Source organism: Mustela nivalis (genome assembly GCF_964662115.1).
Source record: "Mustela nivalis genome assembly, chromosome: 19".
NCBI classification, from domain to species: domain Eukaryota; kingdom Metazoa; phylum Chordata; class Mammalia; order Carnivora; family Mustelidae; genus Mustela; species Mustela nivalis.
In genome coordinates this window covers 4,781,181-4,794,159 of record NC_139038.1, presented here as the reverse complement: position 1 = coordinate 4,794,159, position 12,979 = coordinate 4,781,181, and the positions used below count along the sequence as shown (strand labels likewise).

The following is a 12,979-nucleotide window of genomic DNA, read 5'->3' as shown; positions in this document are numbered from 1 at the left end:
AGAGAGAGAGTGAGCACAAGCAGGGAGATTTGCCAAGGGAGAAGGAGAGGGAAAAGCGGATTCCCTTGCTGAGCAGGGAGCCCAGTGCCGGGGCTCAATCCCAGGACCTTGGGATCATGACCTGAGCCAAAGGTGGACAGATGCTCAACCAACTGAGCCACCCCAAGTACCCTGAAAGAAGCCTTTTTAGACATGAGGGCTCCCCAGATTTTCCTTGCCATGTACTCTCTCTCAGGAAGCCCACTAAAGAATGTGCTCCCCGGAACGAGGGTCAGGATGCTCAACGCTAGTGACACAGCCTTCCCATCCCTGTCTTAGCTCAGAAATGTCTGCATTTCCAACGCCGGCTGGCAGGAGGCTTGCTTTCGTCACCAAATGTGCCAGCTCTTTGCCTGTTGCCTCTTGACTCAATCCTCCCTTATGCTCCATTGCGGGAGGCTGGAAGACAGGAAGTGACATTTCCCCGGGCTCCCTTGCCCAGCTGGTCTCTGGGGAGATTCTGCTAATGGGAAGCACCACGGAGGGATCAAAAGTCAGGATGGCAGCGAAGACCTTTCTTGTTCCTGGCGGAGCCGTCACTGGTTGGAGAGTCTGGGCTGGTCACTTCTTGCTTACATAGCCCAGTTGCCCAGTGCCTACCCCAGCCTGGGGTAGGCAGTTGTGTCTGTCTGTCTATAATAACATTTCTCCTTCTCGCCTCTCTCACCCCTCTTGCCCTAGAGGTCCTAACCTCTAGGTAGTTCCTCCGTCCCCTATGTCATGCTCCAGCCCTTTTAATGTGTTTGTGACCACTGTCCTGTATTAAATGTTCTGCTTAATTACTTTCGAGTTCTGGTGTTTTCCTGACCGGACGGATAGCTCAGGCTGAGTGACGTTCCAGTGTCCTGTGGTTACACAATCTGGGACACGTCACCTCCAAGGCCACAGGGCAGGGGAGGTATGAGGCAGAGGTGGTCCACCAGCTCCTGAGTGCTTTGGGTTAGACGTAGCCCAGGTCACTTCCTTTCATAGTCCCCTGGCCAAATTGTTCATTTAACCACAGCTGAACTGTATGTAAGACTCGGAAATACAGGAGAAGACTTGGAATATTTGGTGAGTGCTGAGTGTCTGTAGGAGGACTTCCGAAGGAGGGAGATGCCGTGTGAGGAACAGATGAACACAGGAGAGAGAAAGAGCAGGAGACACCGAGTCCCAGACTGACGGAGAGCACTCCAGAGGGCAAAGTGCCCAATTTGGGTCCAAAGGAAGGAGGCTCCAGGAGGGATGTCTGGAAACAAAAAAAAAACAAAGAGATTTTCTGACGCGTTTGCCCAGGTGGAAATTTGGGTTGATGGGCATTTAGAGAGCCAAAGGAGAATGCAGGAAGATGTTTCAGGAGATTCTAAGACTGAATCAAAGCAAATTTTAAAAAGAAAAGAGAGAGAGAGAGAGAGGGAGAGCACGAGCAACGAGGAGAGATTAATTTAGGAAGGATTAAGAGTGGTTTAAGAAAGGAACTAATACAAATCCTTTTACTGAGATAAGCAGGGAAAAATATTTACAGAGATGTATTCAGGGGAATGGTACAGTAGATTTCCCCCGGACTGTGCTAGAACTGGAGAGGTGTGGTCCCGTCCGAGACTTCTGCAGCTGACTACCAAAGTTGGTTCAGATGCCCCAAAATAAGGGCATCACGCCCAGCAAGACTGCCCCCAGTGGCAAGTCTGGGAGTTCCCAGGCTGACTGGCTACAAAATCAGGGATTCCTTTGACCTACTCAGGTCGGGTCATTAACTAGATCAACTCACAGAATTCAAGAAATACTCTACTTACAAGTACCATCTTACTGCAAAGGATACCCAGCAGGACCAGCCATGGTCGCTGAAGAGATCCAAGGTCTAGGAAGAGTCCTGAATGTAGAATTTCCATGTCTTCTTTCTGGAAAAGGAGTGTCTGTTGCCAACCAGGACGCTCAGCTGAATGTTGGTGCCCATAGTTTTTACTGGTGTTTCATTGCATAGGTATGATGGATTGAATCATTGGCCATGTGACTGACCTCAATCTCTAGCCCCAGAAGTTGGGTTGATATCTCTGGCTAACCCTGTAATCATGTGGCTGGTCTTTCTAGTACCACCAGCCCTCCATCCTGAAGCTAATCTAGCCACCTCGCCCCCTGAGTAACAAAGATGTTCCTATCCCTGGAGAAATTCCAAGGGTGTAGAAACTCTATCCCAGAAAACTGGATAAAGACCAGACAGATTGTAGGCAGGAAGAAGACATGCGTATGTGTGGCTTCAAGGGTTGAATCTGCATCTCCCAGACTGGGATGTCCATAGATACTACATAAGATGGAAAGAACAAATAATAGCATTATAAGCATATTATTTAAAAATGGCAAAGAAAAAAAAAAAGGCAGAAGAAGTGGGAGAGGACTTGGAAGCGAGGAGAGGTTTTTATTGTTGCTAAAGCCTCCTGGAACAATTAGACTTGTTCAATTCACTATGTGTCTTGCCTGGACAAAAAAAAATTAAAGGGAGAGGGTTGCCTGGCTGGCTCAGTCAGTTGAGCGTCCGACTCTTGATTTCAGCTCAGGTCACCAACTTAAGGTTGTGAGATTGAGTTCCGTGTCAGGCTCAACACTGGGCGTGGAGCCTGCTTGGGATTCTCTCTCTTCCTCTCCCTCTGCCCCTCCCCACCCGCTCTGCTTACTCTGGTTCTCTCTCTCTTTTTAAAAAAAGATTTTCTTTATTTATTTGACAGAGAGAGAGAGATCACAAGCAGGCAGAGAGGCAGACAGAGAGAGGGGGGAAACAGGCTCCCCACCAAGCAGGGAGCCCCAATGTGGGGGTCTATCCCAGGACCCTGGGATCATGACCTGAGCCAAAGGCAGAGGTTTAATCCACTGAGCCACCCAGGTGCCCCAACTCTTGTTCTCTTTCTTAAACAAAAAATTAAAGGAAGAAAGAGTTAGAAAAAGGGTGGCTGTTGTTTGTGGGGTGCTCAGTCTGGGTCATGGACAGGAGAAATACTCTTCAGGATAGAACTGTTGATTTGGGAAGACACCTTCTATAGGTTTTGATGATATAGAGATGAGCAGCGAGCCCAGAGTCAGAGAGGAGGCAGACAGCAAGGAAGGGGGAACCAAGGCTGGTCCCTGTCACCGACCACCAGACAGCTGTCCAAAGCTGCCTAGAGGTGGAGTAGCATGAGCGAGTCAATGATGCGGAGGTCCCTGGTGACATTAGGGGGAGCGGTCTGAGTGGGGTGAAGTTGGGGAAGAGGAAGAAGGGACAGGTAGATGGAGATACAGACAGAACTGCTATGGGCATCTTTCCAGGCAGTCTTGCCAGCAAAGGCAGGAGAGAGAAGGGGTTGCTTGCTTTTAAGATGGGAGAGCTAGGAGAAGGAGCAAACGCTCTTGGAAAGAAGCCAGCAGAGAGAGAGGTTAAAGAGCCAAGGAATGAGAGGATTCTCTGGATTCTCTCTGCAGGAGGTCTCCCTGGAGGAAGGAAGGCGGGGACAGCTCTGCTCCCAGCCCTCCCAGGGGAGGGAAGGTGCACAGCCTGCTGGCCAAAGGGGAGATGCTTGCTTATCCGTAAACCCTGGCTAGCAGAGTGCTGTCCCATTCCACAGATGCAAAGGAATAATCTGCCTCATTACCCAACCAGAAGAAGCCATGGTGAATCCAGAATTTTCTGCTTCCAAAGCTAAGCTCTTGCTGCACTGGTTCCCCTGATGAGGCAGAGCCAGTTCTCGGGCATCTAGAGCACCCAGTCTGGGGGTGAGGAAGGGCTGGAGGAGAAGTCCTCAACTCCACAGCCTGTGGGGACAGGAAGCATCCAAAAATGGAACAAGGGGGTGGCCCTGCGAGCATGGAGACCCTAAGGAGGGAGGAGGACATGACCACACCGCCTCCCATGAGGCATTCCCATACTCTAGCCCAGGACCACCTCTCCAAGGCCAGATCTTGGGCTTTTTCAAGAGAATTGGAGTATCTCAATTTTAATGGGAACTCTCCAGATTCGGATAGTGCAGCAAAGTGATGGGATATCAAGATGGTCAGCTAAGGCCTCCCTGAGGAGAAGACCCCTGACTCAGGGGTCAGGGGCAGCTTGGCCTGTCCCGGGAGGCCTCGGCACAGCGCTACTGGGCTGGGGACCTGGGGTGGGCTGAGGTTGGGGTGGTGGAGGGAGGCCTGACCCGTGGGGCTTGTGCACAGAGACAGTGAACCTGGCTTACCCTTCAGTTAAAGAGGGTGGCTTCCACCGCCCCATCTGGTCCTTTGGGGTCCCAGCCCAATGTCCAAGCACGCACAAACTCTGCCCCGGCCCGGTCTCCGCCCACCAGCCCAGTCTTCACCATCCCAGGCTCCAGGAGGAGGGGTTCAAGGGGCCGAGGGGGCGGCCTCTTTTGGGTCCAATGGTGGGGGGACGGATTGGGACCCCCCATTAGGTGAGTGTCCTCTAATAGAGTGCTAATGAACCCCAACCTGGCCCCGGGCCAGGGGCGCCCCGAGGCTGCATCCGGCCCCCCGGGGGGTGGGGGTGGCAGGGCCGGGCCGGGAGCCCTGTGGGTGAGCGGCCGGCCCGGGAAGGGTTAAGCCCACCGAGCTCGCGGCGGCCTAGAGCGGCGGCGGCGGCGGCGGCGGCGCGGGGGCCGGGGCGCGGGGCGCGCGGGTGGCGGGCGGGGGACAGGATGCGGATGCCGGGGGGACTTCCTGTGCCGGCCCCGCCGCCCCCGCCCCCGGCCCGGCCCGCTGCCCGCTGCCCGCCGCCCGCCGGACGCAAGCTCGGGCGGGCGGGCGAGCCAAGGGGACCCCGGCGCGGGCCGCCCCCCGCCCGCTGGCTCCGGGCACCTGTGGCCGCCGGCGGACCCCGGCCGGACCCGGGCTGACCCCCGGCTGGGCCGAGACCGGTGTCGCCCGGCAGCCCCGCAGCCCTCGCTCGGGACCCGCGCCCGGCCGGCCCCCGGCCCGCTCCCCGCCCCTTTGCCCCCGGAGCCGACACCAACTTGAGGTCGCCAACTCCGCTCGGCCCCTTTTTGGGCCCAGGGCGACCTCCACCGCCCTGACCGCGACAGGCCCGCCGCAGTGCCCAGAAAGGCCCCCGGTGGCCCAGCGCCTCCCCGGCTGTTTCTGGATGGAGGCGCCTCGGGAGGGAGCTGGCTGACGCTCCGGCCCGCGCGCTCCAGCCGCTGCTGACCACACCTCCCCTGGAGCGGAGGCCGCTGCGAGGAGCCGGAGATGCTGCCCCAGGTGGGCCCGGCGGAGGGGGGGCGGTGGGGAGGTCGGGGAGACTGCTCTCTGGAGGGCTTCTGGACTGGATTCTGGAAAGGGGAGCTGAAGTTAGGAGGGGAGGCAGGACTGGATGTGGCGACATCTCCGCAGGGGCCAGGGTGGAGGCAGGAGAGGGCTGAGGAACCTTCCAGACTTCAGGAGCCGGTGGGCCAAGGCTGCTTCCAAGGGCTGTCATCCTCTGAAACCTGCCTTCCCAGGGAACTGCGGTGGCACCTGGAACCTGTGGCCCACTGGTGGCCTTGGAAGGCTGGGGTGAACCCCAACAGTGGTTTGGGAGGCAAGAATCCAGGGAAGGGAACACACTTGTCGGTGCTTTGAAGGGGGCGGTGGAACGGGAGATGTTTCTCTTTTTCTGCAAACTTCCTCAGATGTCCCTGGTGGGACTCTGGCTCCCCAGCGAAGGCTGGTTCCCACAGTCGGATCTCAGCGAGGAGCAGGTGCACCAGCAGCCCCTCAGCCTGGGGCTGAGCGTGGGCCCTGCAAAGTCGGGAGAGGAAGGAACTGCCTCTGGCCCCCGGGGAAATGAATGGGCCCTGGGAGCTGAGCCTCCAGGCCGCCCTGCTCCTCCCTTCCTCAGCTGTGGATTGCACCGTCCTCCTTTCCAGGCTGGGTGGAGATGCCGGCTCTGGGGTTCAAGTAGGAGATGGAGGGCTCTCTGGCAGTCGGTGTCCCTGGGGTGGGGACTCACCTGAACAGCTTCCTTCCTTCCTCTCAGCACAGCTGGCTCCCCGGGATCTTGGTCTGAACGCTAGGATGGAGCTGGGGGCAGCGACGGAGACCTTCGTGCTGGAGCTTCGGTGTCTTGAAGATGGGGGCCCGGGGCCTGGCACCCTCTCAGGTAAGGGGCTGGAGAGGAGTGTGGCTCTAACCTAAGCCGGGAGATAACCCTCAGGCCCCCTTGAGGATCTTTTGCCAGAGCCCCAGGGGCTGCAGGGTCCGGGGCAGCCAGCTGTCTGCAAGGGCGCTCAGCTGGTGGTTTCCAGGTGGGGAGGGCTGGCCCAGCCGCTCACGCCCCGCCCACTGCCTGGAACAACACTGGCAGGTTCACCTTAGGATTTTCAGAGGCGGCTCTGTCAGGCTGTGGTTTTGCTGGTGACAGGCTCTTGACAGTGCAGACATTTCACAGTCCATGCCCTGGACCCCGGATGTGTGCTGGCTGGCTGGGAGCTGCTGCTGTGTCCCCAGTGGTCAGGTAGTCTCCACTGTCCTCCCACATGTCCTGGGCTCCGGACTCATGTTCTCAGATTGAATTCAGGGGTTCTCTCCCACTGCCCCCCTACCCCAGGCATTGCCCGCCCCCCCGGCTTCTCTTTTTCCTGGGGCCTTCTCTGACCTTGTCCGTTTTTCCTGACCTTTGCTTCCATCTATCTTTCTCCCTTTTTGCCCAGAGGCAAATGTGGCCCTGTAGAACCTTCCAAGATGCCTTCTCCCCCTGGGGCCCACTCTGGTCCAATTTCCCTCTCTGTCCTTTGAGGGCACTGAGTGAGGTCCAGGCCAGGGTTGAACAGCATGGAAAGAACCAAAGCAATTAGAGGGGTTGGGTGGGGATGTGTGGATGAAATGAGGGGTCTTCCAGCTCAAATATTTAACCGACAACAGTCTTGCAAGGGTATGGTAGGCACCTCAGATGATAATAATATGTTTACTAAAACATCATTGTTAAAAATGCTGATGTGACTGCAGGAAGCCAGGACTGGCCACACGGCCAAGTGCTATGCTAAAATATGAGGACTGACACAAAGGCACAACGTGTCCCTGCTGCTCCCAGAGGTGGCAGATCTGCTGGGGAGTGGGGGGGGGGGGGTGGATGGACAGGTTTGCGTGGCTCTGTCACCACATGCTTACTCCTGGCTGGTGTGCGTATGTGAAAACTACTTGTCTGTTAGCCTATGCAAACGTTATGAGGAATAGTTTCCTAAAAGGAAATTACTTACATGGAGATTATCCCTTGGTTTTATTCTGTCAATATACTCCTGGAAGAGTGGCCAGAAAGCAAAATGTTATAAATCGCACCCCTGCTTTCCGTTACAAAAATGAAAACATGAGGCGGTAGGAAGAACAATGGTTGAAGGCACACTGGGGAATGGAGCAGGCCTCTTTAGATTTTCTGGTAACACAGTATGAATGCTCAAAACGGGAAACGACATGTGGCTATTGGGCAGTGACATGTGACAACAGAGTGATGCGTAGGTGGCAGGAGTTACTGTACACTTGTACAGTGCTGGGCCACACCTGTCCCCCCTTGAGTCCTCACTGTGTCCCTGAGAAGGGTCGCTGTCCTTTTGCAGGCAGGGACACTTGGGTTCCCAGAGGCTATGTGACTGGCCAGTCACTGTGCGGACGCAGGACTATGGGATTAGTCCTTTCCATTCCAGACTAATAGTGTCAAACGTGTCCCATCTCTAGGCTCCTTCAAACAGGGCTAGCTGTGTCCTTGGCATTTCCGAACTGTTCGTCAGTTTGTGAACGAATTTCCTAACCCACAGGCAGAGGGATTTGTCAGGCACATGCCAGGTTCTAGAGGCTAGGCCCTTCCTGCCTCACGAACGGAGCTGGAAGCGGGGGTATCCTGAGGCTGTTACCGACGGGTGGGGGGGGGTGGCTCTGGGGCTGTAGGAGGCTGAGAGCCACTAACTGGTAGAGTTAGGGCCTGACCTGAGGACTTCCCACTGGAAACCTAGTGCTCTCTCTGACACTTCAGGGACTTTTAGAAAACATCTGTGGTAATACTTCCAAGTAGCTTTAGAGAGATTCTTTATTACTGGAGCGCCTAGGTAGTTCAGTTGTTAAGCAGCTACCTTCGGCTCAGGGCATGATCCCAGGGTCCTGGGATCGAATCCCGCACCAGGCTCTCTGCTTAGTGGGGAGCCTGCTTCTCCTTCTGCCGGCTGCTCCCCTGGTCGTGCTTGCCATCTCTCTCTCTCTCTCTCTCTGTCAAATAAATAAATAAAGCCTTTTTTAAAAAGAGAGAGATTCTATATTATTTACAGAGAAGGCAAGTTCGCTTATTTAAGGCATGACCCTAAGTGAGGTCAGAGTTCAGCATGGGCTTGTGGCTTAGCTGTCAGGGTGACTTGTTTGCTGATTCCCACTGGATGGTAATTAAGCCCAAGAGACTTCTCAGGGAATGGTATTGGGGAGCCCCAGATGCCCAAGCTCTTGTCACTGTCAAGATCTAAGCATGGAGGAAGGCCCAGAAGAGAGGTCGCAGAGCCAGGGTCCAGAGTGACGCGACCCGCAGATATTCGGGCACATTTCTAAGCCAGTCCCACGCCTCTGGGCATTTCAGTTTCTGCCCCAGTACGATGGCCAATTGACCTGGTCTCTTTGGGCCCCTGCTGAGAGCTCAACAGTGTGTCCTAGAATGGCAGTGCGTGGGGCAGGGTTAGCGGGGAGGCCATGGGGGTCTGACCCCGAGAGCTGCCTGTGGATCCTTCTCTCCTGGCTTCCTGCCGTTTCCACTGCAGGTGGCAGCGGTGGGGTTGAGAGTCAAGAGGAGGAAGAGGCTCGGGAGAAGAAAGGCAGCCCCCCACGGCCAACAGGCTCAGCCCCGATGGAGGCCGGGGGACTCGCCGAGGAAGCACAGCCCGGACAGCAGGACCTGCAGCGACAACAGCCAGAGCAGCTGCAAGAGCAGCTACCGCAAAGCCCGCTGCCAGGACTGCAGCTGGAATTGCAACAGCAGCAGCAGCAGCAGCAGCAGCAGCAAGCTGGGCAAGGCCGGCTGCCCCAACAAAACAAGGACCTGCCCGGAACACCCCAACCTGTGCCCCCTGGGCAGCTGAGACCACAGCTGGGGCTGATGCAACAGCAGGAACGAGCACAGGAGCAGCAAGAGCAGGAGCAACAACAGAACCAGTTACAGCAGCAGGAACAGTTACAGCAGCAGCAGCAGCACCTGCGGCAGGAACAATTACAGCAGCAGCAGCAGGAACAGTTACAGCAGCAGCAGCACCCACAGCAGGAACAATTACAGCAGCAGCAGCAGCAGCACCTGCAGCAGGAACAGTTACAGCAGCAGCAGCACCCACAGCAGGAACAATTACAGCAGCAGCAGCAGCAGCACCTGCAGCAGGAACAGTTACAGCAGCAGCAACCCCAGCACCTGCAGCAGGAACAGTTACAGCAGCAGCACCTGCAGCAGGAACAATTACAGCAGCAGCAACCCCAGCACCTGCAGCAGGAACAGTTACAGCAGCAGCAACCCCAGCACCTGCAGCAGGAACAGTTACAGCAGCAGCAGCAGCAGCAGCACCTGCAACAGGAACAGTTACAGCAGCAGCAACCCCAGCACCTGCAGCAGGAACAATTACAGCAGCAGCAGCAGCAGCAGCACCTGCAGCAGGAACAATTACAGCAGCAGCAGCAGCACCTGCAGCAGGAACAATTACAGCAGCAGCAGCAGCACCTGCAGCAGGAACAATTACAGCAGCAGCCGCAATACCAGTTGCAGCAGCTGCAGCAACAGCAGGAACAGCAGAAGCAGGAGGAACAGTTACAGCAGCAGCAGGAGCAGTTACAGATGCAGCACCTGCAGCAGCAGCAGCAACAATTTCAGCAGCAGCACTTCCAGCAGCAACAGTTACAGCACCTGCAGCAGCAGCAGGAACTATTACAGCGACAGCAGCAGGAGCAGTTACAGATGCAGCATCTGCAGCAGCAGCAACAGTTAGAGCAGCAGCAGCTGCTGCAACAGCAAGAGCAGTTGCAAGAGCAGCCGCCGCCCCGTCCCCTGGAGCCAGAGGAGGAGGAAGAGGTGGAGCTGGAGCTCATGCCGGTGGACCTGGGGACAGAGCAGGAACTGGAGCGGCAGCGGCAGGAGCTAGAGCGGCAGCAGGAGCTGGAGAGACAACAGGAACAGCGGCAGCTGCAGCTCAAACTGCAAGAGCAGCTGCAGCAGCTGGAGCAGCAGCTGGAGCAGCAGCAGCAGCAGCTGGAGCAGCAGCAGCTGGAGGGGCAGCAGGAGGTGCAGCTGGAGCTGACCCCGGTGGAGCTGGGAGCCCCGCCGCAGGAGGTGCAGCTGGAGCTGACCCCCGTGCAGCCGGAGCTGCAGCTGGAGCTGGTGCCTGCGGCAGGGGGAGGCGGGCCCGCCGCCCCAGGGGCTCCAGCCGCGGTGGTGGTGGCCCCACCGGGCTACGTGGTGCTGCAGGAGCTCATGGTGCTGCCGGCCATGGCGGCGCCCGCCGTGGTGGCCATCCCAGGCCCCGCGGGCAGCGCGGCGCTGACTCCGGCCCGGCAGCGGCGGCGGCGGCGTGCGCGGGACCGGCCGACCATCTGCGGGGAGTGCGGCAAGGGCTTCAGCCGCAGCACGGACCTGGTGCGCCACCAGGCCACGCACACGGGCGAGCGGCCGCACCGCTGCGGCGAGTGCGGCAAGGGCTTCTCGCAGCACTCCAACCTGGTGACGCACCAGCGCATCCACACGGGCGAGAAGCCCTATGCGTGCTCCTACTGTGCCAAGCGCTTCAGCGAGAGCTCGGCGCTCGTGCAGCACCAGCGCACGCACACGGGCGAGCGGCCCTACGCCTGCGGCGACTGCGGCAAGCGCTTCAGCGTCTCGTCCAACCTCCTGCGCCACCGGCGCACACACTCGGGCGAGCGGCCCTACGTGTGCGAGGACTGCGGCGAGCGCTTCCGCCACAAGGTGCAGATCCGGCGCCACGAGCGCCAGCTGCACGGCGCCGGCCGCTCGCGAGGCCTGGGCCTGCTCCGCAGCACGCGCGCCACCACGGGCGGGCCCCCGCGCTCCGAGCAGGCGGCGGGGGCCGCTGACAAGGCGCCGTGACTGTGGCGGGTGGGGACGGGAGGCCGGGGGCGTGGGCTTGGGCCTGAAAGGGCGTGGCCTCCTCCCGCCTGCCCTGATCGGTGGCCACGGCTGGGCTCCCGGCTGGGCTCCCGGCTGTCTTCCTGCTCAGCGGAGGGGAGGCCACGTGCACACACACGGCCCCTCGGAAACACTCCACGCGGGGGAGCGCTGCTGGGGCCGAGTGGCACGGATGTTGCACATTGGGATGAACGGCATGCTGCACAAATTTGTGACTGGGTACTGATCCTCAATCCTCGAAGAGTCGGCCAGAGCCCTTCCCCCGGAAAACCGGACTTCGTGGAGGGGAGAGCCACGGGAGAAAACTGCCAGTGACATGTGTGACCGCTGGCGACCTTAGACATGCCTCGGACACTAACCAGGGAATGAAATGTATGTGGTAAAACGCACACGGATAGGATTTGATCCTGGTGAAAATTTCTTCAAGGAAAAAAAATGGGGAGATAAGGAAATTTAACTGCACTTTGTAGAAAACCGATCAAGGCATTAAATTGTCCTCAAAGGCATTTGCCTTGAAAGTACTTTCTAGAATGAGAATGCATCAGGGTGGATATCATCCTGATTGAAATGTTGGTGTTCATAAGCACAGGGTCAGTGTCCACTGGGTCAATGCACAAATGCCAGGAAGCCCTTCCCCAGTGGAAGCTAACCCTTCCCTCCTGGGAAACCCAGGGTTTTAGCGAGTGTGGGAGGCAGGCTCTCACCCTCTTTGCTGCCAAGGTCCCACGCCCACGGTGGTGTGTCCAGTGTCTTCTTGAGCAGGAGCCTGCAGTTGAAACAGAGGGCATTCCGAGAATGCTCTCCAAGGTCCAGCTTGGGGAAGGAGCTCTAAGATCCCTCCCCACCACCACCACCTCCCTGCAACCCTCCAGCTCTCGGCTTCTCTGTTGCTTATCTGGGGACTAAGCCTATGGGGTTGGGGCCTTGAGACCCAGGAGCGGGGTTCTCCTGGGCCAGGCTATGCAGGGCGCTGGCCTGAGCAGATCCTGCCTGGTCATTGGTGGGGTCAGAGGGGGAAATTGGGGGGACAAAGGTTGGAGGCAACAGAAATGCTCTTTACAAAGTTTACAAAATTGTCCGGGGGTCTTATGAGCATCGGCAAGGTTAATGCCTCTGGGAAGGCAGGACGGTGGAGGAGGCTGCCCGCCCCTTCTGCCCCCAAGTGCTTCCTGCTCTTGACTTCCCATGTGTGGCTGCTTCCATCCTGCCTCTCTCATTGCTCCCTGCTTCTCCTTTACTAACACAGCCTGCTACATTTTACAAATGTGTTGGTTAAGTGAGAAACAAAAATTGAAAAATAAATTTAAATAAGGAAATGCGTTGTCTTGTCTCTGTGTTTTCACGACCGGGTTTTGTGTCCTGCCACTGGTTTCATTTCTACAGAAGAGTTTCCCGGTTGCCCTAGAGTAAAGGGACTTCCTATTCAGTCCCACGCTCAGTGCTCCTCACCCCAGACTCCGCTGGCCTAGGATGTTGATTCTCTGTCCACATCCTGGGTGGATCCTTCTGCATCCCTGCTCCCACCAGCCTCCCCTGGTCCTTTCCTTGACCAGCCTTCTGTAAACTGCAGCCGAGGAACCTAGGACAGGGGCCCATGTCCAGGTGGGTAGGCCAAGCCTGTCGGTAGGTGAAGGCCCTGTGTTGGGGGGGGGGGTTGTCCCACGTGCAAAGCAGGCAGCCTCCCAGTGGTGACAGGCATTGCTGAAGAGCTCACAGCCCAGTAGCAGAGACACACACACACGTAAATGGTCATACAGTGGGACGGGGGATGGGGAGGGGGGACAGAGCACCTGAGTCTGACATGGGGGAGCCAAGGGGCCTCAAAGGAGAAGTCCTAGCTGGAGCATAAGGTGTATGCAAGGTGAGGACAGATGGAACTAG

General features: G+C 57.5%; 1 protein-coding gene across 2 annotated transcripts; it reads left to right on the top strand.

The window, feature by feature from the left end:
- The first annotated feature begins 4,636 nt into the window (after positions 1–4,636).
- Positions 4,637–12,414, top strand: ZNF853 (zinc finger protein 853). 2 transcript variants are annotated; one of them, XM_082713852.1, is made up of 3 exons: positions 4,637–5,232; positions 5,995–6,112; positions 8,742–12,414. In XM_082713852.1, exons 1-3 carry the CDS (start codon positions 5,221–5,223, stop codon positions 11,057–11,059), a joined length of 2,448 nt encoding a protein of 815 aa, XP_082569978.1. In that variant the 5' UTR covers positions 4,637–5,220; the 3' UTR covers positions 11,060–12,414. The 2 variants fall into 2 exon arrangements, with proteins under 2 accessions (XP_082569978.1, XP_082569979.1); XM_082713853.1 differs by having other exon boundaries at positions 5,990–6,112.
- The last annotated feature ends 565 nt before the right edge of the window (positions 12,415–12,979 follow it).